General features: G+C 49.0%; 2 protein-coding genes across 3 annotated transcripts in view; one reads left to right on the top strand and one right to left on the bottom strand.

Annotated features, from left to right (window-relative positions):
- Window positions 1-3,304: 3,304 nt before the first annotated feature.
- Window positions 3,305-25,724, top strand: RMC1 (regulator of MON1-CCZ1). The gene is made up of 20 exons (XM_084780728.1): window positions 3,305-3,507; window positions 3,816-3,892; window positions 6,531-6,615; window positions 8,249-8,305; window positions 8,670-8,756; window positions 12,635-12,775; window positions 13,006-13,109; window positions 14,585-14,674; window positions 14,758-14,863; window positions 15,644-15,755; window positions 19,148-19,192; window positions 19,378-19,431; window positions 20,402-20,530; window positions 21,094-21,200; window positions 23,892-24,011; window positions 24,258-24,335; window positions 24,582-24,686; window positions 24,775-24,843; window positions 24,923-25,148; window positions 25,623-25,724. Exons 1-20 carry the CDS (start codon window positions 3,406-3,408, stop codon window positions 25,700-25,702), a joined length of 1,974 nt encoding a protein of 657 aa, XP_084636854.1. The 5' UTR covers window positions 3,305-3,405; the 3' UTR covers window positions 25,703-25,724.
- Window positions 25,502-26,843, bottom strand: part of NPC1 (NPC intracellular cholesterol transporter 1) — a 46,951-nt gene continuing 45,609 nt past the window's right edge. For both annotated transcript variants that reach the window (XM_084780710.1, XM_084780711.1), the window contains exon 25: window positions 25,502-26,224. In XM_084780710.1, coding sequence (XP_084636836.1) covers window positions 26,142-26,224 — 83 coding nt within the window. In that variant the 3' untranslated portion in view covers window positions 25,502-26,141. The remainder of the gene's footprint in view (window positions 26,225-26,843) is intronic.

The raw sequence follows: 26,843 nt of genomic DNA, 5'->3' as shown, positions 1-26,843 counted from the left end.
CATCTTTTGGGTATGTTCCAAGGAATGGAATAGCTGGGTCTTGAGGAAGCTTTAGTCTTAGTTTTCTGAGATAGTTTGGTTTTGGTTTTTTTGTGTGTGTTTTGTTTGCTTTTTGTTTGTTTGTTTTTGTTATTTTGGTTTTTCGAGACAGGGTTTCTCTATGTATCCTTGGCTGTCTTGGACTCTTTGGAGACCAGGCTAGCCTCAAACTCAGGTCTGTCTGCCTTTGCCTTCCCCGAGCTGGTGGGATTAAAAGCAAGTGATACCACACCCTGCTCCAGGGAATCGTCTTTTTTTTTGCTAACTGTCCTAGAAGAGAAAACAGTCAGAAGCAGGACTGAATTCCCTAGCTGACTTACAAATATAGGAACCGGAAGATGTTGAGGTGAGTTTGTTGTACACACACACACACACACAAAAGGTTGCCTGGGCCAGTTAGTCTTTGTAGATCTCTCTGTCTTCCTTCACCTCTCCATCCTCTCAGAGGCCCTGCTGAGTCCAGGAACTGATTTTCTTTCTATAAAGATTTATTTTTATTATTTTTATGTCTGCCAAAATTAGTGCAAGTGCCTACAGGAGCCAGTGTGTGAGCCCTGAGCTGGATTTGCAGGCAGGTGTGAGCCATTCATCATGGGAACTGAACTTGGGTTTCCTGAAAGAGCAGCAAATGTTCTTAACGTCTATTGCTTTGACCCCCAGGAATTAATTTAGCATGCAGTAGAAGAATAGGAAGAAAGCATACAAAGTTATATGTTTTTCATAGCCCAGGAGCTTGAATGTAAGTGAAGTCTCAAAAAGGCAATTAAGAGTTTGTTACTGAGCTGGGCTTGGTGGTGCATTCCTTTAATCCAAACACTCTGGGAGGCGAATCTCTGTGAGTTCAAGAGCAGCCTGGTCTACAAAGTGTGTCCAGGACAGCCAGGGCTGTTACACAGAAACCTTGTCTCAAAAAACAAACAAACAAAAAAGAGTTTGTTACTAAATCAGGCATGGTGACTCACACCTTTAATCCCAGTACTTGGGAGGCAGAGGTAGGCTGATTTCTGAGTTCAAGGCCAGCCTGGTCTACAGAGTGAGTTCCAGGAGAGCAGGGGCCACACAGAGAAACCCATCTCAAAACCTATCTTAAAAAGCAAAACAAAACAAAAACAAGAGTATGTTGCTGATATACTGAATTGGACAAAGAATAGTCCAAGAAGCAATTTAATTATGCAAAAACACTTAAAACATAATGGGGTTTTCTTTAGTTGTTGTTTTGTGGGTGAGGAGACAAGAGATGGCTCAATGGTTAAGAGAGTGTTCTAGCTGGACATGGTAGCCCACACCTTTAATCCTAGCACTCGGGAGGCAGAGGCATGTGGATCTCTGAGTTCGAGGCCAGCCTGGTCTATGAAGTAAGTTCAGAACAGCCAAGGCTACACAGAGAAACCTTGTTTCAAAAAAACAAAACTGTCGCACAGTCTGACAAAGAATATGCAACCAAAATCAAGACAAAGAAGAAAACAGCAACAGGAAAGCATGTGTGCTACTTTTAGGCTCCATAAAGTGTCAGAAGCACTAGGGTCCTTGGACAAGCATGTACAGCTTATCTCGCAGGTCCTGAGTGAAAGAACGGAAAGTACATAACCACCCAGGGAACCTCTCCCTCCCGCTCCCCTGGGGTGTCTGTCTCCCCACGAATCTGAGCTCACCTATTCCTAGGGAGGGACTCCCCCAGGGTCCTCATTAGAAAGCCTGACGCTTGCCAGCTTAGCTGGATAACAACTTAGCTTGTTTTGTTGCTGTCGTTGTTGGTTTAGTTTGTTTTTTAAAAAAGAAAACTCTTTGAGCCCTGTGTGTTTTGCTCAGCCCTTCAAATTCTTATCTTTCCCCTTCTGCTCTGTGCCTCAGCCCCTCACTTATCACTTCCAAAGCAGCACAGCCACGTGGAGCAAAGTGGCAGCCAGTGTCTAGCCCTCACTGCACGATCCTGGCCTCACACGTTCTGGCTGCCTTGGCTGCTCTCCAGGGTCTTCATGAGAGGTAAAAAGACTTTTACAATGAACGCAAGCTAAGATTTTAGATTGCTAAATTTTGTTCCATGTTCCAATACTTTAAGCTTCCAAACGAAACAAGAGTTGTTTGAAGTGTTTTGTAATCACAGGGTTTCTTTGTTTGTTTGTGTTTCTTTGAGACAGAGTTTCTCTGTGTAGCCCTTGTCTGTCCTGGACTCCCTGCTTTGTAGACCAGGCTGGCCTGGAACTCACAGTGATCCGCCTGCCTCTGCCTCCCAAGTGCTGGGATTTAAGGCATGCGCCACCACCCCTGGCTGCCAGGTCCTGTTTGTAAGCCTAGTTCTTGAGAAGTGGGTGGTAGAGTGCTTGCCTAGAACACACTCAGAGGCCCTCTTCTGGCCTCAAGGGGGACATACCCACCAACACATACACACACACACACACACACACACACACATACACACACACACACAATGCACAAGCACACATACACACACATACATGTGCAATCTCCTCTTTAGAAAAAAATCAATCTTTAAAAAAAATGAAAGAGAAAAAAAAGATATTTTCCTAAGTAGCAAATAAAATCCATAGACCTTCTGAAAACAGAAATACACGTTAGGCCAGAAGGAAGCAACCACAACCAAGGCAAGGCTCCTCAAATTCAGGTCATAGTCGGTGGTAAATGTCTTTACTTATAGAGCCATCTCACTGGACCAGGGATGTTTCTTCTGGGCTTCTCTGGTTTGTAGATGGCCACTTGGTTGGCTGGGAATTTAATGCCCTAATCTCTCTTTTTCTCTTCCTTAAATAAAGACACCAGTCACATTGGTGTAGGGATGACTTCGGTTTACCTTAATTACATCTTTGAAACTCCAAATGGTGGCATATTCTGAGATACTGGGGCGAAAACTTCAACGCATAAACTTTGGGGGAGGGGCAAAATTTAGTTCTTAACATCCTAGCAGATTACATGGCTAAGACAGAATGCGCAAAAACCAGTTTCTGCGCTGGACACAGAACCCCGTGAAGACAGTGAGTGAGGTCCTGGCTCGTAGGTCTTCTCTGTGACACGCTTACAGCCAGACTCTCCAGCCTAATCTCTCTAAACTGACTAAGCTGGCAGAGGAAGGAAGCCTGGGCGCAGGCGACGCAGACGCTGTCACCAACTGAAAGCAAGTTACAGAGCTACCTAGCCCAGCCATCCGCTGGCTTCCGGGTCACGTGACTCGCCGTCGCCCCGCCCTCCTGGGAGGGGGCGTGGCTTCGGAGGCGGGCCCCTCCTCGGCCCACTGAAGCGCCGAGGGACGCGGGTCACGTGAGAGCGGGGCGGAGCCTAAGGGCACCGGCCTGAGCTGCAACCGGGATCGTGGACCGCATCTCTGCTGCCGAGCTCCCGCCGGTCCCAGCCATGGGCGGCGAGGACTACTACCTGGAGCTGTGCGAGCGGCCGGTGCAGTTCGAGAAGGCGAACCCGGTCAACTGCGTGTTCTTCGACGAGGCCAACAAGCAGGTGAGCGGCGCCCGCTGCGACAGGGCCGGCGCCCTGACTCCTTAGCGTCGCCTTCCCGGCGGTGCCCGGTGATTTCTACGGGAGCCGAGACGAGTGTGCAAGTGCATGCGCGGTGCCTTTCAGATAGTCAGTCTCAGGGTCTGGCCTGCTCTTGCACCGTGTCCTATTTGCACACCTTTTGAAAATTCGTCTAAGCACCTACCTATGAGTGTGCCCTGCTAGTTTGTTCAAGGGTGTGGTACAGTTGACATGATTCTTGAAAGGTCCTTACAAACCTGTGGCCATTAACTTTGCCTCTTCTTCCTCAGGTTTTTGCTGTTCGGTCGGGTGGAGCTACAGGAGTGGTCGTTAAAGGCCCAGATGATAGGAATCCCATCTCTTTTAGGTAATTTGCTCTTTTCAGAATAATATCCACATGGAAAAACTAACAATTTTCTGATTCAGAAAGTTGAATCATTTTTTTCTCGGCCTCATCTGAGTGTCTTGTCGTGTGTGTGTGTGTGTGTGTGTGTGTGTGTGTGTGTGTGTGTGTGTAATCCTGTCTGTAGGAAAAAGTGGACACTTGGCTGGTGCAGTCTGGGTACAGAACAGAACAACGATTAGGGTGCTAGTTCATGGGGAACCAGCGTCTCCCAGGGCACCTACTTCCTGGTCCTTGAAGTCACTGAGTCCACCATGTATTTGTGTATTCGTTCCTGCTGTGCTGGTCCCTCAGCTCATTTGCTCATTTATCCCAGGTCTTCTAGAGTTTTTGCTGGGTAGAGGAAAATCCAGTGTTCCTTTGTGTAATGGAGAACAATCAGGTCTTCCAGCGAGGTTAAAGTGACAGATGATAGGTTGTCCCAGCTTACGTAAACTGAGTGAGAGTGAGTGACAGTAGCAATCCCTTTCACTTTCACTATTCCCTCAGGCTGGGTGATAAACAGCCCAATCAATTCTTAACTCTTTTGATTGTAGTGGCCAAGAGGTCTTAGGATGTAAGACCTCAATCCAGCAATGGCACTTTGGGAAGCTAAGGCAGGTAGTTTGCAGGTTATTGGCTAATCTGAGCAGCAAGCAGGACCCTTCTTCAAAACAAAAGAACAACAGAAACAACTCAAAAAAACGCATTGCTGTTTGAAGTAAAAAACAGCCAACTTCAGTTTTTTTTAAAAATTTTTTCCTTTTTTCGAGATAGGGGTTCTCAGTAGAAACCTTGGAATTCACTCTGTAGTCCAGGCTGGCCTTGAATTCAGAGATCTGCCTGTCTCTGCCTCCCAAGTGCTGGGATTATAGGCCTGTGCACCACCACTGCCCGGCTTGTTTTCTGTCATTGGGTCTTGTTCAGCACACACTGACAGCAGCAAACCAGAAGCTTTTGAGTTAGGCTGGCCCACTTCGGGGAAGGGAGAGGGGAGATCAGCAAATCCCATTTGCCATGTTAAGCTCTATGTTAGAGCCTTGTTCAGGCTGTGGGAGCACCTAAGGATGCAGCCGTGCCTCACTACGGGGCTGGCAAGGCTAAGGTATGAAGGGAGTGGTTTCTGGGTGGAGATGAGGTGTGTACGCACCCCCAGGAGCAAAGGCATCGTGTTGTGGGGACTCTGGGTCAAGGTATTTGTGTAGGGAAGGGGACATAGGGAAGGTGTGGCGCTTTTCCTTGGTGGTGAAGAACTGTCAGGTCAGATATGGTGAAGGTGCCTCCGCTGGGTTGTCTCTCAGACAGTGTTAGTTGAGCTATGTGTTGCCAACGCCACAGGGCTCTGAGGTGCAAACTGCCTTCCTGTGGGCAACCGATATAGGAAGAGGAAATTAGTGGGTGAGATGTGCCAAGGAGAAGTGGAAAAATGAGGGAGCTGCCTCCCTAAGCTACATTTCAGCATTCTGAGGAGCGCGAAGTATTGGAGGCAGACAGCATTTAACGGATATCGTGTGACTGTCTTTCCTTCTTTTTTTTTAAACACATTTATTTATTTATTTATTATTATGTATACAGTGCTCTGCTTGTATGTACACCTGCAGGTTAGACGAGGGCATCAGATCACATTATAGATGGTTTTGAGGCACCATGTGGTTGCTGGGAATTGAACTCAGGACCTCTGGAAGAGTAGACAGTGCCCTTAACCTCTGAGCCATCTCTCCAGCCCCTCCTTCTTGTATTTGAGACACCGTCTCATTGTCACACCACACGGCAAGTGATCTTAGGTGCCTCCTTGTCTGTGTCTCTGCAGTACTGGACGTACAAGTGCATGCCACAGTTTAGAGATTTTTTAAAAATAAGATTTATTTATTATTACATACATAGTGCTTTGCCTGCATATACACCTGCACACCAGAAGAGGGCATCAGATCACATTGTAGATGGTTGTGAGCCACCATGTGGGTGCTGGGAATAGAACTCAGGACCTCTGGAAGAGCAGCCAGTGCTCTTAACCTCTGAGCCACCTCTCCAGCCCCTGAAGTTTTTTGTTTTTTGTTTTTGTTTTTTTTTACATGCTTCACACTCTAGCAATCACACTCAGGTCTCTTTGAGCCAACTGAACCCTGCCTTTTTTTGTTTGTTTGTATTTTTTGAGACAGTTTGCCAGTGTAGGCCTGGCTGTCTGGACTGGCTTATGTAGACCAACCTGGCCTCGAACTCACAGAGACCCACCTGCCTCCGCCTACTGAGTGCCGGGATCAAAGGTGTGTGCAATCACGCCCAGCTAACTTTGTCAAAACATCTTTATTGAGTTATAATTGGCTCACAAAACATTGCACACTTACTATGATTGTGGTAATGAGTGCCTTTCTATCCTGCAAGGTGTTCGTAGTTCTCAGGTGACGTGTGTGACACTCTAGTTCTCCAACCACTTGGCCTTGTCCTCTGTCCTCTTCACTAGCAAGTGGTTGCCGCTAGGTCTCTGTTCACAGCTTTAGAAGGGCGATTCTAACATTAGGCCGGGCTGGCTGCTTCCCATAGGGTTACCTGGCTTTTTGTCGGCGGCAGTAAGAGCTAGAGTCCAGGGCAGTTTCTCTCTTAACATGGTCTTTCCTTTTTTCAGAATGGACGATAGAGGAGAAGTGAAGTGCATTAAGTTTTCTTTAGAAAATAAGATACTGGCTGTACAGAGGACCGCGAAGGCCGTGGTAAGTCACAGCTTAGAACAGCATCGAGAGGGAACCTGAGACATGTGCTTGGGAGAGGCAGAGCTGCCGGATTCTGCTTGTTTCCTTGCCGCCCTCAGAGGTTCAGTGCCGTGGGGCTGTTGAGAGCCTCCGCAGACGAGTAGACACAGGGGCTCAGCATCAGTCTTACCGTAAAAAACAGCATATGTTGACCATGATGAGTTTCATTAGGACATTTTTTAATTTTTTTAAGATTATTTATTTATTATTTATAAGGTGTTTTGTCTGGATGTACACCTGCAGACTAGACGATCTCATTATATGTGGTTGTGAGCCATCATGTGGTTGCTGGGGATTGAACTCAGGACCTTTGGAAGAGCAGCCAGTGCTCCTTACCTCTGAGCCACCTCTCCAGCCCGTATCATGCATCTTTATTTTGCTTGCTAACTGGCAACATGGATTATGTGGGGGTATATTTGTGACTGTGTGGTGAATTAATCTCACTCAAGTCACTTCGTCAGCTGCTGTTTCTCATGTCTGCAAGCTGCAGGGCTAGGAACAGGTGGATGGATGGACATGGTCGGAGCGGCTTGCTGACACTCCATCTCTTGGAAGTCACCCCCACTGCTGGCCTTGGCATGGGGTGCAGTGGGGTGCAGTGGTGTGCAGTGGTGACATTAGTCTGGCATGCAGGAGGTCCTGGGTTTGCTCCTACCGTCACTTTAATCAGTTAACCAGTCGTCAGGCAGTTACTCATGCAACACACTGTTGTGGAGAGGGAGCCGTCGGGAAGACAGGCAGACTCCTGTGTTTGCTGCTTCTTTCATGTTGTTGAATTTCCAGGAAGCCTGGGCCTAGTGAGCACATTCCCCCCACCCTCCTGAGGAGTCTCTCCCTTCTCTCTTCCCCATCCCCTTCCCCCTCTCCCTCTCCTTCCCCCTCCCCCCTCCTTCCCCCTCCCTCCCCCTCTCCCTTCCCCTCTCCCTCCCCCTCTCCTTCCCCATCCCCCTCTTCCTCCCCACTCCCTCCCCCTCCCCTCTTTCCTCTCTCCCCCCTCCTTCCCCTCCCCTTCCCCTCCCCCTCTGCCTACCCTCTCTCCCTCTCCTTCCCTCTGATCCTCCTTTCTTCTTTCTCCCTCTCCTGTTCTCTCTCCAACAGGGTCTCCTTTTATGACCCAGGTTGACCTAGAACTTACTACATAGCCCAAGTTGGTGTTGCACTTAGAGTAATCCTCCAGTCTCCGCTTCTTGAGTGCTGATTTCCTAGGCATGAGCTGCCATACCTGGCTTGAGGAATGAACTCTTAAAAGTCTGTTCATGAGCTCCAGCTGAGTATTTGGATGGACTGTTTTTAGTTGCTGATAAAGTTGGTGTCATTTGACAGGTGACCCTAATTGGCCTTTATGTCTTTTCTGTCTGTGGGTGTTTATCCAGCTATTTTCTAATCATTGTAAAAATCTGTTCATCTGGCATAGGGACGCACACCTTTAATCCCCCCAAGCATTCAGAAGGCAGAGGCTGACAGATCTCTGCGAGTTCCAGGCCAGACAGTGCTACCTAGTGAGACTATCTCAAACCAAAACTGTCCATTTCATTTCATAATAGGCTGTTTTATCTGAAATTTTCCCTTTGTGTGTTTTCTTTTTGTCTTTCAGGACTTTTGTAACTTTATCCCAGATAACTCTCAGCTGGAATATACACAAGAATGCAAGGTACAAGGGGGTGGTACGGATGGTGGCGCCTCGTCCTCACCTGCACCTTCCACCGTTGTCCTGTGTTGTGGCCACTTGTGGGAATTTATGTGAATGTTGGGGATTCGAACTTAAGTCCTCATGCTGTGCAGCAAGTGCTCTTACCCACAGAGGCATCTCCTTAGCCACTTGCTTTTTATTAATTAATTAATTAATTTATTTATTTTTGGAGATATGGAGTCTCATATAGTCCAGACTGAACTTGAAATGTAGCCATGGATGGCCTTGAATTCCCAGATGTTCCGCCTTAGCCGCCTGGGTGCTGGGGTTGTTGTAGTGTTGCAACCTCAGCCAACCAGAAACAGCTTTTCTGTAATTCTTCCAGACCAAGAATGCCAACATACTAGGATTCTGCTGGACCAGTTCTACTGAAATCGTCTTTATAATGGATCAAGGCATCGAATTTTACCAGGTATTCTACCGGTTATTAGGCTTGCTGGAGAAAGCAAAGGCAGTTTGGCAGCCTGTGTTGTACCAAGAAGGTCCTGGAAACAGCCTTGTTTTGAGGAGACATTATACAGAAAGCAAAGTTGCAACAGTCCCTGAGAGTGACTGCCAGCAGCGGTTTGCACACTGTCACACTTTTCCTCTGTGCACACGCATTAATTATTACCATCTTTTACCAAGGGGGGACTCTTGTGTAGGAACGTCGGCACCAAAGCAGTGTGCTTGGCTGCTGCCCAGACTCTGTTCTGAGAACAGCTCTGTTCTGTGGGTGAGCTGCCATCTCTCTCGCCACTTCCTCTTACAAGCTGTCTAGCTGGATTTCAGTTTTTTATTACAAAGTTCGGCGAGCGGCTCACATGCTTCTTCATGTTCATGGTGAGGCAGCCCTTGGAATTGCATAGATACGAGCAGACGTCATGACGTTTTCCAGAAGTCTGCACTTTCAGTAGCAGTGTGGGAATCTCTTGTCTGCACTGTTGCTGGGCCTGGACCTCAGTGGTCTGTAGACAGATGCCTCCTCGGAGGGAGAAAGTCTCACTTTCCTGCTAGGACGGAGGTTCTCACCTGGGGGTCTTTGACCCCTTCAGGGGTCGGACAGCCTTTTGACAGGGGTCTGTCTCCTAAGACCATCGGGAAACACAGATATTATGATTCATAACAGTTGCAAAATTACAGTTAGGAAGTGGCAATGAAAATAATGTTATGGTTGGGGTCACCACGCATGAGGGTCGCAGCGTCAGGGAGGTTGAGAAGCACTGCTCTAGGGAGAGCGGTCGTCGCGTTGGAATGTCTTCGTTTGCGTTTCCCTTCCTGGGACCGCCTCATCTTTCTTTGGCTTTGGAGAAAGTGTACAGTTGATGGCGTTAAGTGTCTTGTCCCAGAACCTAAGCTCTTCAGCCGTCACACAGCTCCTTCTGTCCTTCCCCAGCCCACGGCAGCAGTCCTCTGTCTTCCAGTAAGCTTCACTGTGCTGCTCGCCCCGTGATTGTGCTGTCATTTTGCATTGCTGTCAAGGTTCCTCCTTGTTGTAGCTTGTGTGCAGCTGGGATGCGGTCACTGGAGCGGATGCTTGTCTGATGCCTGGCCTTTGATAACTTCTCCTCCTGCTTTTGTGAGTCATATAGCTGGAATCCTGGGTGTGCAGATACATTTTCACAATGTTGTTTTCTCCTGTTTTAGATGTGTATTTTCCACAGTGGGATTGCTGACTTTTTTGTTGTTGTTTTTTTGTTTTTTTTCGAGACAGGGTCTCTCTGTGAAGTCTTGGCTGTCCTGGACTCCCTTTGTAGACCAGACTGGCCTTGAACTCACGGAGATCGCCTGCCTCAGCTGGGGCTACAGGCGTGTGCCACCGTGCCTGGCTGTGATTGGTGACTCTTACTGTAGTTCTGTTTGAAATTGTTTTTGGCTGCTAGACTCTCCCACGGTGGCTCATCATTCTGTAATTGCTGCAGAAGTGCGCAGGGTTCTAGTTTGCCCACATCCTCGCCAGCACTTGTTTTCGTGGTTCTGAGGATCTCACCATGTCCTTACACATGCTAGTGAACTCATGGCAATCCTCCTGCCCCAGCCTCCCAGCTGCTGGATTAGAGCTATCCCGGTGCCCTGGCAATCTGTGTTTGTAATGTCTGTTCTAATGGACATGAGGTACTCTCGCTGTGCCTTTGCCTTCTACTTGTCTGACAGTAATGTGGAACTCCCCTACTACCCACGGGTGCTAGAGTTCAAGTCCAAGGCCTGGCACTTGGTAAGGCTTCTGTCCGAGCCTGGGGCATCTTTTTTTTTTTTTAAACTGAATTATTTGCTTTTGATGTGTTAAGCTATAGTTGTTTGTATATTCTAGAACATCAAATATATGATTGATAAGTGTATCTTTCCAGTCTTTGTGGTTCTTCTTACTGTTGATAGCATCCTTTGATGTGCCTCCCTGGTCATCCCTAATATGTCCTGTGGCCTATTGAGCCTATAGAGGCTGCTGCCTCTGAGCCCTTAACTAGAACCAATGTAGAAGGTATTCGGATCTTTCAGGCTGTCAGCTTATTGATGTAATGAATGCAGTGTAAGTTAGAACTGATGGAGAAAATGTGGCTAATGTAAGTGACAGATGAGATGCCATGGCCTTTGCCCTCGGGCTGCTGTCAGTCATGTGGTGGCCATCACGAGGAGCACTATAAAGTGCAGATCCATCCATGCAGAGGGGAACCCTGTACACAGGTGACAGCGGCTCCCTGCAGTCATCTCAGTGCTTAAGGACTCTTGTCACGGGGCTGGAGAGGTGGCTCAGTGGGTAAGAACGCTCTCTGCTCTTCTGGAGGACCCAGGTTCAGTTCCCAGTACCCACATGGCAGCTCACAAATGTCTGTAACTCCAGTTAGTTCCAGGGGATCTGACACCCTCACACCTAGGCACATAGAATAAAATAATTCTTTTTATTTTTTTGATTTATCAAGACAGGGTTTCTCTGTGTAATAACCCTGGCTGTCCTGGAATTCTCTTTGTAGACCTTGAACTCGCAGTGATCCTCCTGCCTCTGCCTTCTGAGTGCTGAGATTAAAGGTGTATGGCACTGTGCCCAGCTGAATGAAATAAAATTTAAAAAAAAGAAGAAAAAAATCACTTGCTGCTCCTACAAGAACATAATGGGTCACAGGCATCTATAACTTTAGTGCCAAGGTATTCAAAACCCTCTTCTGACTTTCACAGGCGCCAAACATGCACATGGTCCATACATATGCATGTAAGCAAAACATTTGTACACATAAAAGAAAATAACTCAGAAAAAACCAAAACCAAACCAAACCCTTTCTCTCCAGAGAAAAAGTGCACCATAGACCTTTGGGTCCCCAAATCACAGGCCTGAAGATCTGAGCTCCATCCCCGGAACCCATCACGTAAGGAGAGAGCCGCCTCCCACAGTTGTGCTCTGCCGTCCACGTGCACCGTGTCATACCCTTGTCTACATGCACACAGTAACAGAAAAGAGATGGGTTAAAAAGAAGGAACTCTGGCGTGCTCCTGTGGTTCTCAATGTGTACGCTTGTGCCACTGTGCACACGTATGGAGATCAGGAACAACTCTGTGGAGGCATTTCCTTCTGTCTTTTTGTGGGTTCTGGAATCAAATTTAGGTCAGGCGGCAGGTGCCTTTACCTGCCGAGCAGTCTTCTGCCCCGTACACACTCTTCCTTTGTGAGGTGTGGGTGACAGGTTCATGCTCTGGGCTGTTGATTTCCACCAGGGTTCTTCGTCGCGTTGCTGAGGGAGCGTCAGTGTTCTTAGTGTGTCACAATATGGAGATGTGCCGCCCTTGCAAGCAGTCCTGTGAACAGTGGGCTTAGGAAAAGGGAGCCCGAGTCGGTCCAGTGCCAGCTGGAGTACAGAGGGGCTGGCGCCTAGGAGGGGTGGCTGACTTAATGCCTGGGCCCCGGCAGTGCTTTCCTTTGACTGTTCTCTGCTTGGTGAGAACTTCCTTGCTCTTTGATGCGTGGTGCCTGAGCATATGGAGGCTCAGCCACGGGTATAATGGCCATCCCCCTGCTCCCAGCCTCTGCCAGCCTCAGTTTCCTATCTGCTTGTTGTGCTGTCTCTCAGAGTGTAGGCGGTGCGGAAAGCACTCGGGACACGGTGCCATAGTAAGTGCAAATGGCCGTTACCTGTGTAACCCGTGGGCTGTTTGGGTTTCTGGGAGAGTTGGGGAATGAATTGGAGCCTCATGCGTGCTATTCAACCTCTCTACCACTTGGGTCCATCCCCATACCTCAGTGGACATTTGTGTTCTTTATTTACCTAATTTGTTTTGGCAGTCTTTTAATGTGAAGATCCTTTTTCTGGACCTTGGTCCTAGGTGTTACCTGAGAAACGAAGTCTCAAACTCCTGAAAAGCCACAACATCAATGTGAACTGGTACATGTACTGTCCCGAGAGCGCTGTGATCCTGCTGTCCACTACAGTCCTTGAGAATGTTCTGCAGCCTTTTTATTTTAGGGTAAGAGCAAGCCTCGGGCCCTTTTTCCCTGCCCAGCTCTGAAGCACAGTGAGTCACATGAACCCTGCGCATCAGACCACTAGAGGGCGCACATCACCAGCCCACCAGCTCCAAGAAGGCTACGGGAGGCTGCTTCTCAGGGAAGAAGCAAAGACAACACCATCATTGATTTAAGGTAGGCTAAACACAGAAGGAACGCCTAAACTTGCCTAAACTTTCCTCCTAAACAGGCTGGCACCATGTCAAAGCTTCCCAAGTTTGAGATTGAATTACCAGCCGCACCGAAGTCAACGAAACTTAGCCTTTCAGAACGGGATATTGCCATGGCGACCATGTAAGTCTGTCTTCAGAAGGTTCCTGTTTGTAATTGCCTTTAGTGACAGAAGCAATGGGGCGTGCTAACAGCTCAGAGTAAAAGGACCCTTAGGGGAAATAACAAGGACTTCCATATTTTGTTTTGTACTTGGCACTTTTATAAAAAGACTTATTTATTTTTATATGTATGTTTTATCTGTATGTATGTGGGTGCACCATGTCTGTGAAGTACCCTAAGTGGCCAAAAGAGGGCCGTCAGGTCCCCTGGAAGTGCAGTTACAGCTGGTTGTTAGCTTCCAAGTGGGTACTGGGAATTGAACCCGGGTCTTCTGGAAAAATGCAAGTGCGCTTAACTTCTTAACTACTGCACCATCTTTCTAGCCCTGGCATTTTCTTTTCTTTCTTTTTTTTTCCCCCCAAGGCAGGGTTTCTCTGTGTAGCCGTGGCTGTCCTGGGCTTGCTTTGTAGACCAGGCTAGCCTAGAACTCATATCGATCCGCCTCCCTCTGCCTCCCAAGTGCTGGGATTAAAGGCATGTGCTAACACACCTGGCCCTTTTTCTTTTGATTGTACTAGTTTGCTACTTTTTTTAAAAAAAACTCTCTTGTCTGACACAATGAGGACATTGAACCAATTTATCTTAGCATTGTCTTAGAATTAAAAAAATTCTGTTGGCTGAAGATTAGCAACAATTTTTCCTTTTTTTTTTTTTTTTTTTGTTGTTTTGGAAACAGGGTTTCTCTGTGTAACAGCTCTGGCTGTCCTGAAACTTGCTCTCTAGACCAGGCTGGCCTGGAACTCACAGAGATCCACTTGCCTCTGCCTCCCGAGTGCTGGGATTAAAGGCGTGCACCACTCCCCAACCCCTGCTCCCCATCCAACAAGGATTTTTCAAACTATATATACAAATGTTAGAATAAAGGCAATTATATAATCAGCTGGAAATACAGATATCCAAAATTTTAAGTTTCATACTGAAGATTTCAGAAACAAAATGAAATCTATACAAAGAAACAGCTTCGCTCCCTGTGTCTCTGATTCAGCAGTGTCTCCTCTGAGGATGTGACATAGCAGCAGAGTAATTAGCTAGATTTTGAGATTTTTCTTCCCGCAGTACCAAAAATCAAGCTTCTAAATTGTTTCCAGTTGTTCTCTGAGTTGTTTGTTTTCAGTAGTATGTACTTCTCTTCTTTCATTTTGGTCCTCTGTTCTGAGCGTGGCAATCCAGTTCAGAGAGCAGGGAAGGGAGTCAGGCCTGGTGCAGTGGGTGCGCACTGGCAGCCCCAGGGCAGATCGTTGCTGCGCCCGAAACTCACAGCAGCTCCCAGGAGGTAGCATCTCACGTGAGAAGCGACTGTCCCGCCGTGCTGCAGCCTCCAACCCAGAGCATCATGCAGTTAGGCAAGCCTCACTCTGCCAGCACAGCTGCCCCCCCAGCAGGGCATGGAGGGCTTGAGTGGCCAGCTCTGACTTGTGTATCCTCTCTCTGACTAGATACGGGCAGCTTTACGTCCTCTTCCTGCGGCATCATTCTCGGACCTCCAACAGTACAGGAGCAGAGGTGGTATTGTACCATCTCCCACGGTGTGTGCCGCTCTCCTTTGTTTGGCTTTAATTTGAACTGAGGCCTGCTGACCTCCTCCTCTGACCTCTGTGTTGCCTTGCAGAGAGGGCGCGTGTAAAAAGATGCACATTCTGAAGTTAAATAGGACGGGAAAGTTTGCCCTAAACGTAGTGGACAACCTGGTGGTTGTTCACCATCAGGACACAGAGGTACAGCCACGTGGGGGAAGCTGCGGGGACAGAGCTTAAGCTCCGGGAGTTACACAGGTGATGTGATTCCCTCACAGTTTATAAAAACTTTCAGTTTGGGGGCACAGCTTGAGTGTAGAGTGCTTGCCTGGTGTGTTCCGTCCCCAGCACGGTGCACACCGGTTACCCAGCACGTGGATCGGAGGCCCAGGCTTCCTCAGCTCTACAGTAGGTTTGAGGACAGCGTGGGCTGCATGAGACGCTGTCTCAAAAAAACCAGAGAAGGAAAAATTTTGAGAAAATATCATTCTATCTGTTGTTTGGAACCCTTACTCCGTTGAGCTCTGAGTGGGGACTCTGGTGCAGCTGCACACTGTCACTTGAGTCTGTGACCTTTGGTTCATGTGTGGGTACAGATAACAGTGCTGACTGTCATGCTCTGATGCTGTTGGGCCCGTCAGTCTGCGACAGGTCTTGCTTTTCCAAATGGTTAACTGAGCGTCTGGTAGTAGGAAGCCACTCCCTTGCTATCTTTGGGGTCTCACGGCTATGTCTCTGGCTAACGAAGATGTTTCAGGTTTGAGTTAAAAAGATCCACCTATATCTCTTTGCAGTCTTATGGGGAAGCAGGCCATAAGTGCAGGAGGTATTTGGGAAAGCGATAAGAATGGAACCGAGGGCTGTAACGTGAAGAGCAGTGCACCCCGTGACTGGGAGCCTGACTGGGAGCCGGGCTGTGGGTGGGGTACAAGCAGAGGCTTCCAAACTGGCAGCATTTGATGCGTTTCCCCTACTCCACAGACATCAGTGATATTTGACATCAAGTTACGGGGAGAGTCCGACGGCACGGTCACTTTCCATCATCCCGTGCTTCCAGCCCGATCAATTCAGCCTTATCAGATCCCCTTGGCAGGTAAGAGATTCCAGGAAGTGGCAGTGCTCTCTTTTCCCAGCAGGACCATATTCTTTCTTTTTTTAATTAATTGATTTATTTGTTCACTTTACATCCTAATCATAGGCCCTCCCTCCTCTCCTTCCTGTCCCACCCTCTCTCCATCTTCCCCCTCAGAAAAGGTACCCCAGCACATCAAGTTATGTCAGGACTGAGGGCATTCTTTCCATGGTGACTTGGTAAGGCTGCCCCACCAGCGGAAAGTGATGGAAAAGCAGGCAACAGAGTCCAGCCTCTGCTCCCCTTACTAGGGGACCCCATAGAGACCAACCTGCCCATCGGGTACATCTGTGTAGACGGCCTAGGTGCAGTCCATGCATGGTCCTTGGTTGGTGCTTCAGTCTCTGCAAGCTCCGTGGGCCCTGGCTACTTGGCTCTGTTGGTCTTACGGAGCTCCTGTTCCCTCCGGGTCCTTCTGTCCTTCTTGTCACTCTTCCACAAGGGCCTGTGCTCAGCCTAGTGTTTGGCTGTGAGTCTCAGCATCTGTTTCAATCCATTGCTGGGTGAAGCCTCTCAGGGGACAGCTATGCTAGGCTCCTGTCTGCAAGTATAGCAGAGTGTCCTTAATAGTGTCCGGTTGGCTCTCTTTCACGGTGTGGCCAGGGATTGGTTGGATCTTCCCTCAATCTCTGCTGTATCTTTATCCCTGCACATCTTGTGGGCAGAGAAAATGTTGAGTCGAACTTTTTGTAGGTGGGTTTGTGTTCTCCTCCCTCCACTAGGAGTCCTGTCTGGTTAGAGGGTGTCCTCTTCAGTCACCATGTCCCCTGCTACGAGGGGTCCCAGCTAGAGTCACCTCTGTAGGTCTCCAGCTTGTCTCAGAGATGCCCCCCCCAGTTCTCTTCTCTCCGTAAGCCTCTGTCCTCCTGCCCCCATCCCCACATCTGGCCTCCGCCCTCTTTTCCCTCAGCACACCCTCTTCTAGCCTGTTCCCTTTCTTCAAGCACGTCCTCTGTCTGTTCTATTTCCTCCGCTAGAGAGATTCATGCATCCTCCCTTGGGCCCTACTGGTCACTTAGCTTCCTTGGGTCTGTGCACTGTAGCATGGTTACCCTGTACAAACGGCTGATATTTGCGTTTAAGTGAGTACATATCATGTGTGCCTTTCTGGGTTACCTTACTCAGGATGGTCTTTTTCTGGTTTAGGGCCATATTCTTGCTGCAATCTTCTGGGGTCAGAATGGGACAAGGAAAATGAAATCCCAGATCTTCATTTTGCAGAGGGACATTTCTTTTATTTTCAGATGCTGGGGGTTGAACTTGGGATATAACATTTTCTGTTTCCCTGTTGCAGTAATCCTAGAATTGAATCCTGATTGTGGCTGTTATTTTATGGGGTAACATGCCCCTGCATTTTTCACATTCTGTATTAGTTATTTTTTTTAGATTTGCTTTTTATTTATGTGTGTTGTATGTGTGAGCATGTGTGTGCACACGTGTATATGGGTGCTGTCAGAAACCAGAGAGGGTATTGGATTCCCTGGAGCTGAGATATAGGTGGTTATGACAGGATACAGGATGCTAGGGACTGAATTCAGGACCTCTGTCAGAGCAGCAAGGGCTTTTAACCACTGAGCCATCTTGTCAGACCCTTGTGTTTGGCTATAGCAGATATGGTCGGTTACAGTGACAGCTTACAGGTATCGTTCTTGAGTTTATTCTAGATCATTCCTCCTACTAAGGTGGGGAAGGAAATCCAGAGAGTAGAAGGTCAGGAATTCAGAAAAGAAACAGTCCCATTCAGAACAGCCCCTCCAATAATATTGTGTTGCCGTAATTTTAAAGATACTACATTCCGGTTAGTTGATGCAGTGCTCGAGTCATCCATAGTTTGGATCTGTGGTAGCTATGTTGTACACTCGGCAGCTGACTTATGGCAGTTGCTCTCAGCCTGTCACTTCCAGTGCATTGTGCAAGGACAGTTGAAAGCCAAGCTCTAAGTGGTGGAGCAATTAGCAAGCGTTCAGCCTTTGGGCAGCTGCCACATCTTATTAGCTTAGCCAAAGGCACAGAGGAAACAAGCAGCTGGTACTCAGGTGTCTGATGGCTCAACTGCCCTCTGTTCCTTCTGGCATCTGGCTTGCCATGGGTGATAGCATCTGCAATAAGGAACAGATGACGGCAAATGATCGACATGGGTAAAACCACTGTAAACACGTAAACCCTCAACTCTGATCCAGTAATAAAGGATCAATAAAGGGGCTGGTTGTTTGATCAAGGTGCTAATTGAAGTGGGTTGGATTAGTCCAGGAGAAGACTGATAGGAAGAGGAGAATTCCATGGATTCCTGGTGTCCTAGGGAGTCTAGGCAGGTAACTGGGCATGCCTTTTTTCGTCATGTTTCCTGCTGGACCCGAGCCCCTGGAAAAACCTGAGACTGTACTGGCCACCTGGTACTGACACTGGCGAGTACGTACTCGGGAGCTGATTTTGAGTTATGGCTTGGTTTGCCACAGGCCGTGGCGTGTTCATCATTAGCCCAATGTGCAGTTGCTTTGTCTGAAACTTGTCTGCCTGCCCAGTCTGGGTGGGGCGCGTTCAGACGATTGTCTTACTCTGTAGCTTAGTAACACTGCCTTCTGATTGCATCTAGACGACACAGAATTGGGACAGAACTGGGAACCCTGTTTAGCTTGAAGAGTGTTCCCCATTGCCCCAGAGTGCATGGCACACAGGCAGCAGAACTGGTCGGGATGGGTCCCTGTCCTGTGAAGGTGGGGCAGCTGTTTAGGCAAGCCCTCCTATGCCTAGGCCTGTCCAGTGCAGTGCAGTGGGTAATGGCGCTCACTCACATGCCTTCATATGAACCATCGGTGAATTTGGGTGTTCCTTTTGAGCCATCCAGGTCAGTTTCTTAGGGCTCATGTACGTGTTTAAATGGTAACGCATTGTTTCTGGTTCAAAACACCCCAGGGCCTGGAGGCATAGCTCACTGGTTAAGAGCGCTTGCTGCACCTGTAGAGGTCCTGGCTTTGGTCTCAGCCGCAGGTGGTGGTGGGCAGCTGCCTATAGCTCCAGTTTCAGGGGATCCAGCATCCTTTTCTGGCCTCTTCAGGCACCAGACACGCATGTGGTGCACACACGTACATTTAGGCAAACCTCTCAACCCATGAAACACTTAAAAAGTGAACCTTAAGATCAAGGGCAGTGAGGGAAGCCTTGACAACACTTCCTCTTTTTAGGGACACGTTTTTGTGGGCTGCAGCTCACACCCTCCCCCCTCTTGCCCAGGTGTGTTACTAGTGAGACAGGATAGTCCACCTCCTCCTCACCTGAGTCGTGTCTGCTGGCGCATCTGTGCGAGTTCCGGCAGATTCCTGACTTCGTCATCACACCTGCATTCTCTATTTTAGGTCCTCCTGCCGTGACCAGCCAGTCTCCAGTCCCCTGTAAGCTCTGTATCCTCACAAAGGTGGTGGCACTATGAAGGGGAATGTGTCCCCAGCCCACAGCACATAGCCCTGGGAGCTGCTCCAGGGGGCGCAGTCCTTACGTGACCTCAACATTGGGCAAGTGCTAAGTGAAACGGGGCTTGCCTTTTATTACCTTATTTTCCCGGCTTGGAATTTCCTTTAACATTCAGATTCATCGTCATGGATCGTCTTTCAACCGGACATCATCATCAGCGCGAGCCAAGGTAGGGCTGAGGCCAGAGTCGCTTCAGTGCGAGCCTTTAAGATGACCCCTCCCCTCAGCCTTGAGAATGGGATTGCATCTCACCCTGTGCTCTCCTCTGTAGGGTTTTCCCCCATGAACATGTGTGATTCCTATACTAAAGTGACTAGGAATGTCCAATCTCCATTTTATTCCCATGGCCTGCATTCTCATCCCTGAACCCCACTCCTCATGCACCTCTGCATGAGACACCCAGCCCTCATCTCATCTCGCTGGTGACGCCTCCTTCTGCCTGCTGTCTCCTCTTAGGGATCGTCTGTGGCTTTGCATTTGAGAACTTTGTGCTCTTTAGTTATTTTGTGTGTTCCAGTCTCACCCTCTAGGGCTCTTAGGGGAGGAGTTACCCCAATGTCATAGGCACCCACTGCATTAGGCGAGTGCACTTCTCTTCCATACCTGGACAGTAGTGCCAGGTAACTGGAAGCTGAGGAGGCGGTCACTGCAGGTACTGTCCATGTGGCATGTCTTTCTCTATGAACCAACAAGTGTGGCCCCAGCCTGCCTGTAGTGTGCACATAGGCTGATGAGGGCATGGAGATTTCACTGACAGTGTGTGAGCCTCCCTGTTGCACCCTGAGTCAGTGCAGGAGAAACTAAAGTCCGTGGTACAGAGCCGATGAGGAGGCTAGGCACGCGGGAGGGGAAGGGCCATTTGGGATTGCGCTGCGGTCCTCCATGGAGACAAGCACTGGTGTGATTCTAAGTGCAGTTCATCACCTTTTGTTAGGAATCAGCCATGTTTCCTGAGATAGCCTGACTGTCAGTTCTTCCACAGTCAGCCACTTTCTGGATGTCCTGGCTCTATGTTGGTCCAGAAAGAAGCGCCACTAGCTGCATTTGCAGTCCTTCACCTGAAGGGGTGGGGGCGCTCTTCGCTGGCTGTGGTTCTGGCTTGCAGGACATTGCTGGACACGCTGCCTCTTACCATCCAGGTTACCTCTGGAACCTCCAGGTGAAACTTGAGCCCATAGTGAACCTCTTGCCAGATAAAGGGAGACTGATGGACTTTCTTCTCCAGAGGAAGGAGTGCAAGGCGGTCGTTCTGTCTGTCTGTTCACAGAGTAAGTGGACTGACATTTTCCACAGGTCTGTGGCCCCCACAGCCATCTTCTAATTACACCTGTGTGCGTCTGTGGACGGGCACATGCCGTGTACATGCCTGGAACTCAGAGATCTGCTCTCTTCTTCCCTCCTGTGAGTCCTGAGACAGCGCTTAGGCAGCCAGGCCTGCTGGCCAGTGCTCACTACCTGCTGAGCCACCTCACCACGGTGCCCCACCCCCACTGTCCATCTGGAAACTGACCATGTCCTTTGCACTCAGGGCTACATGCTTCAAGGAGGGGTTACTTAACCCATAGGGAAGGCTGGGAAATACACACATGACTTGTAGAGTTGGTGGAAACCAGCCAGTAGGCAGGGGGCTCCAGTGACGCCAGCTACACAGCCAGTGTCCTCCAGTGACACTGCCTCGCCTGTCTCCTCTTGTCACTGAAAGGGATCCTGACTGATTTTGAGGTGTCTTTCATGGGAATGTTTGTACTGGTCACCCCTTGAGATGGCCTTGTCGCTTCCATATTGAGATTCTGATTCCAGTGGGTCTGACCACGTGTTATGTCCTTTCCAGTGCTGAGTGAGTCAGACAGAGCCACGCTGCCAGTGATAGCCACCGTTTTTGATAAGCTCAACCATGAGTATAAAAAGTACTTGGATGCCGAGCAGAGCTACGCAATGGTGAGTTAGGCTGCGGTGGAGGAGCAGCTGAGTGATGTCAGGTTTGAGGCGTGGCAGAGGGCAAGGTGATGGTCGTATACCCAGTCCCCGAGTGCTGCTGGCTGGAGGCTTCAGCCTGACGTCATCACTGTTTCTACTTTTTAAGATCTGCTTGAATAGCCAGGCATGGTGGCGCACACCTTTAATCCCAGCACTCGGGAGGCAGAAGCAGGCGGATCGCTGTGAGTTCGAGGCCAGCCTGGTCTACAAAGAAAGACCAGGACAACCAAGGCTACACAGAGAAACCCTGTCTCGAAAAGCAAAAAAAAAAAAAAGATTGATTTGATCGTACATGTGGAATGTTCTTGGTCTATTTTGTAGAAAGAAAACTGGCCACGGCTTTCGCCAGAACTTAGCGCATTAGATGGGTGGTTTCCGCTACGGGCTGCACCTTCCACCTTTCACTTCAGCTAATAACTACAAACATAACTTACCTACAGAGAAGTTGGGCAAGGTGTGTTCTACATGTAACATGTACTTGTTGAAGACTTAAAAAGTAACTTTTATAAAGTTTGTCTTTAGCTGGCATGGTGGCACAACCCTTTAATCCCAGCAATTGGGAGGCAGAGGCAGGGGGATCACTGAGTTTGAGGCCAGCCTGGTCTACATAGTGAGTCCAGAACAGCCAAGGCTACACAGAGAAACCCTGTCTCGAAAAACAAACAAAACAAGAAAGTTTATCTTTATTTGGAAAAAAAATTTTTTCCCTTTTATTTTCTTTTTGGCTATGCTGTCTGTCCAGGCTGGTCTTGAATTTACACATCCACCTCCCTCTGCCTCCCACATGCTGGGCTAAAAGGCATTTGCCACTGCCACCCGATTTTCTTCCTTTTTCTTTTTAAAGATAGGGTCTCACTATTTACCTCTGGCTGGCCTGGAACTCAGCTATGTGGACTAGGTCAGCCTTAAACTCAGAGATCCACCTGCTTCCCAGGTGCTAGGGTTAAAGGTATGCGCACCACAGCTGGCTTTCCCAGGTGCTGGGGTTAAAGGTATGCGCACCACAGCTGGCCTTCCCAGGTGCTAGGGTTACAGGCATGTGCACCACAGCTGGCCTTCCCAGGTGCTAGGGTTACAGGCATGCGCACCACAGCTGGCCTTCCCAGGTGCTAGGGTTACAGGCATGCGCACCACAGCTGGCCTTCCCAGGTGCTAGGGTTACAGGCATGTGCACCACAGCTGGCCTTCCCAGGTGCTAGGGTTACAGGCATGCGCACCACAGCTGGCCTTCCCAGGTGCTAGGGTTACAGGCATGCGCACCACAGCTGGCCTTCCCAGGTGCTAGGGTTACAGGCATGTGCACCACAGCTGGCCTTCCCCACCCCTGGTCACTCCCTCCTCCCTACAAGCCTTCTTCCTATCTTGAGGGCTTTGTTTTGTGGCCCACTGATTTTAATGAGGGCTGTGTGTGAGCCTGGTGGGCAGGCCGTGACTGTCTGCCCTCAGATCCCATCAGAGGTTCAGCAGGGAGGTTTAGGTCCCTCGAGGCCCTCCCAGATTCCTGACTGACTGCTCTCAGGCCCAGTGCCTCCCTCGCAGCTGTTGTGAGGTCATGTTTGTGATGGCTGTGCCATGCTTTGTAGATAGTACTTTGCACCCTTCCTGTCTTCTGGCTTTTACATTCTTTCTGCTGCCTCTTCTACTGCGTTCTCTGAGTCTCAGAAAGGGCCGAGCATTCAACAGTCAGCTCTCCTCAGCATCTTGAGCAGTTGTACACCTTTCCATTCACCGCTATTTGCTGGCAGGCGCATCCTTAGAAACAATGGATATCCCAGGATCCTGTCGCCATGGTTACATACCAGCACTGTGCATTTTCATTAACAGACATCACATGTTCAGTGGAAGGTGGGGGTAATTCCTGTGGCTCATTACGCAGTATAGCACTTAGTACTTCTGGGTCTCTAAAGCAAGAAAGAGTCTGGGGCAAGTGGGAGAAATTATTTCACTTCAGGGATGTGATTAGCAACAGTGGGCATTGTTTTAAACAACCCCCTTTGCTTTGGCTATTTGAGGACAGTGGGGCTGATGGCAGCTGAAGACCAGGCTGCCTACATCATTTCTGTCCCATTGTTCTGTGTCAGCCCTGTCTGGTTGTCCCTCTGGTGGTGTCCTGGGCTATGGGAGTCAGTGGATTTGAGCCACCCTGTGATCATTAGATGTCATGAGGAAGCCACCTGCACTGAAGTTGAGCCTGCTCAGGAGGGATGCACCCAGCTGGCGCTCCCAGCTCAGTTGTATTTGGAGAGCTCTGGCTTACCCCTGATTAATCCCTGTTACACTGGGCTGTGGCTGTGACTTGGTGGTAGAACTGCTGAGATGGGTGAGGCCCTGAATCCCATTTCAGAGACTCCCAACATAGATCCAGTGTGTTCTGGCCTGTCTGGTAGAGCTTTATAAATGAGGATGCAGCTGGCCGAGCGTCAACAGAAAATCGGGTCAGTTACAAGTCATCAGAGCTTAGAGAAAGTGACTATGACTTGGTTATTTAATTCCAGTCTCCCATGAACCCTGGAGTGTTTGCCAGGGACCAGCACTGCCACGGGAAGAGGTTTGTCTTGGTAGTGTTAAGTTTGTGCCTAGGAATTCAAGTTAAAGGCAGCGGGTACTGTGTCTGTGGAAGGTGACACTAAGGTCATGATTGTCCCGCTTCAGGCAGTAGAAGCAGGGCAAAGCCGGAGCAACCCACCTCTCAAAAGGCCAGTGCGGACGCACGCAGTGGTGGATCAGTCTGATGTGTACACACACGTGCTGTCACCATTCGTGGAAAACAAGGTATGTTATGGTTTCTGGCCTCCTGAATGGATTCTTGTGGGCAGCAGCAGGATTAAACCAGTGGTACTTTCTTGGGAGCGGACCTGGGCTGTCAGGTTGGCTCCTGGTAGACTTGAGACCTGACCTGATCACGTGAGCACTTGCCTAACACCAGCAGGGCAGATCACTGGACAAAGTGGATGGGGATCAGTGGGCTGCCTGCCACTCTTTACAGCTGAAGGTACAGGCCCCTCTTCTTCTCCACAGGAGATGCCGCACAAGTTTGTGATAGCTGTGCTGATGGAATATATCCGTTCTCTGAACCAGTTTCAGATTCCAGTGCAGGTACCTATAGCGGGTATTTGCCAACCTAAGTTACAGGAAGGAGAGCGGAAGAGATGGCTGATTCATATGCTGCTAGAGTCGGCAGACCCAGTGCAGAACTCTGGGTGACTTTAACATGCCAGTTCTTGGGGGGAAATTTGGTTGAGAACACTTGAAGTGGATTATGGGAATCTGGACTGCTGAGGACCTGAGCCGGCCATGGCCCAGTGACTTACAGTGCTATTTACCTTTCTCCTGTGTTCGCAGCATTACTTACACGAACTTGTCATCAAGACGCTTGTCCAGCACAACCTCTTTTACATGCTGCACCAGTTCCTGCAGTACCACGTGCTCAGCGACTCCAAGCCTCTGGTCTGTGCCTCTGATTGCCACTTTTATGCTCACTGAAACCTTCCGGTGGGAGCCTCCCGACTGAACCTGGGTGAATCTTGTCTTTCAGGCCTGCCTGCTGCTGTCCCTCGAGAGCTTTTACCCCCCCGCCCACCAGCTGTCTCTGGACATGCTGAAGGTAACGGCCGCAGCACAGCCCCAGGTGTCGCCAGCACCCTTCCTGGCCTTGCCCTGACCGCCACCTCTCCCCCTTCCAGAGACTTTCCACAGCCAACGATGAGATAGTAGAAGTCCTCCTGTCTAAACACCAGGTGTTGGCCGCCCTCAGGTTCATCCGGGGCATTGGTGGCCATGACAACATTTCTGCACGCAAATTCTTAGATGCCGCCAAGCAGACCGATGACGTCATGCTCTTCTATACCATATTCCGCTTCTTTGAACAGCGAAACCAGCGTTTGCGAGGGAACCCTAACTTCACACCCGGTAAGGGAAGGCCCAGGGTGACCACAAACAGGAACACAGCCCTCGTGGGGACAGCCCATCCTCCCCTCAGGCTGGGGTCTGTGATGGAGCTGACTGCCATGCTGGTGGATCTAAACACTTTGAGTCTCAGTAGAGGAGTGTTCAGGATGGAAATCAGACATCTAGGATAGGAGTGCTAAGGGTGGCTAGAGAGCTTTAAATGGCTTGGGCTTGAATGCTTCAGTTTTGAGCAAGAAGCGAGTAGTGAGCAAATAGGGTGCAAGGGAGGATGAGGGCTTCTGCTGTACAGAGCAGGGTGTCAGCTGTGGCTGCTGAGGGACAGGCTCTGCAACAGAAAGAGTGACTTGAAAAGGTAGGAGGGTGAGGTATTTTATTAAAGAAAAATAAGTTAAAATTCAGTATACAACCCGAAAGCTTTATCTGCATGTCCGTCTCCCCATGCCCTTGGTGACGAAAGCTGCATTTCCCCTGCAGGAGAACACTGTGAAGAACACGTTGCCTTTTTCAAGCAGGTTTTTGGCGAACAAGCTCTAATGAGGCCTACAACGTTCTGAAGTCCCTCGATAGTTTTTTTTTTTTAATATAAAAATGTACAAAGTTAATTTATTGCATTAATAAAGCTCTTTAAACTACAAAACGTTGTAATAAAGTACCTACAACATCCTCAAATGTTGCTAAAAATAGGCTATAGAATGTGTGTGTGTGGTAGCTAACTCCCGAAAAAAGGAGACAGCATTGGCTTTTTTTTTAAAAGTGATCAGGTCATATTTGCAGCCATCCACCCTTGCTCTCGCCCAAGATGAGGTTTCTCTGTGACTGTTGCCTTCAGCTGTCATAATACTGCTCCACCAGTCACGGTTGTGGTCCTGAGTTCAGAAGCCTGGGTGGAGCTGCTCCTGGCACAGCCTAAGGCCTGGAACAGCAGCATGCAGCTCAGCCTTGACATGAACTTGACCTATCCGCAGACACACAATCACCAAGGCCGCTACAAGGCTAAAAATTGAGGAGCCGCTCTCGCTCTGTCCCTCTGTATCGCTCCTGAGTGCTCTGTCTTTTAGCTGTATTTACCGACGGTCCTATGTGAGGCAAAAGAAAAATTTAAACAATCTTTTAGGTATGGGAAAATGCCCTTGGTTTTATTGATTTTTCTATTTTATTTTGTATGTGGGTGTTTTGTCTGCAGTGCTCCAGAGCCCAGAAGAGCGTGTCAGATTTTCTCAAGAGTAGAGTCACACATAGTTGTGAGCTGCTCTGGGGTGCTGGGACAGACCTTGGTCCTGTGGAGCCTGCCAGTGTACTCTGTTAACTACTCAGCCTTTCTCCAGCCTCCCATTTTCTACATAATGCTTCGACTTAGTAACAAAGCTGTAAAGCAAGTCAGTCCTGTCTCCTTTTCACCCAGGAGCCATTTGAGGTGGAGTCACCACAGATGCACAAGCAAGCGTGCGGCCAGGGCAACAACAGCATCTTGCTGGTTCCCTGTTTGTCTCACTACAACTGCAGAGAGCCCAGGCCTGTCTCATGGAAGGCTTTGATGCCTCCAGAACCACAGGGCAGTGACTTAAGGAAATGATCTAACATGAGGCCCAGGGACGGCTACCCTTTTCTTTTAAAATTCTGTATGCAGTATGAATTATTAGGTGCCCATCAGTACAAGTTCATACTCCAAAGGAATGGTCAGGATTAAAATGTTCT

Source organism: Acomys minous, assembly GCF_964271855.1.
Source record: "Acomys minous genome assembly, chromosome: 4".
In the NCBI taxonomy this organism is placed as follows: domain Eukaryota; kingdom Metazoa; phylum Chordata; class Mammalia; order Rodentia; family Muridae; genus Acomys; species Acomys minous.
The sequence above is the reverse complement of the archived record's forward strand: the minus strand, read 5'-3'. Positions and strand labels throughout refer to the sequence as shown.

Bases quoted from the DNA above. Each gene is read 5' to 3' on its own strand.
- RMC1 (XM_084780728.1), top strand. From the start codon at position 3,406: ATGGGCGGCGAGGACTACTACCTGGAGCTGTGCGAGCGGCCGGTGCAG. The intron at 14,864-15,643 runs GTACAGCCACGT...CCTACTCCACAG, and splicing joins TTCACCATCAGGACACAGAG to ACATCAGTGATATTTGACAT. The intron at 20,531-21,093 runs GTAAGTGGACTG...TGTCCTTTCCAG, and splicing joins TCTGTCTGTCTGTTCACAGA to TGCTGAGTGAGTCAGACAGA.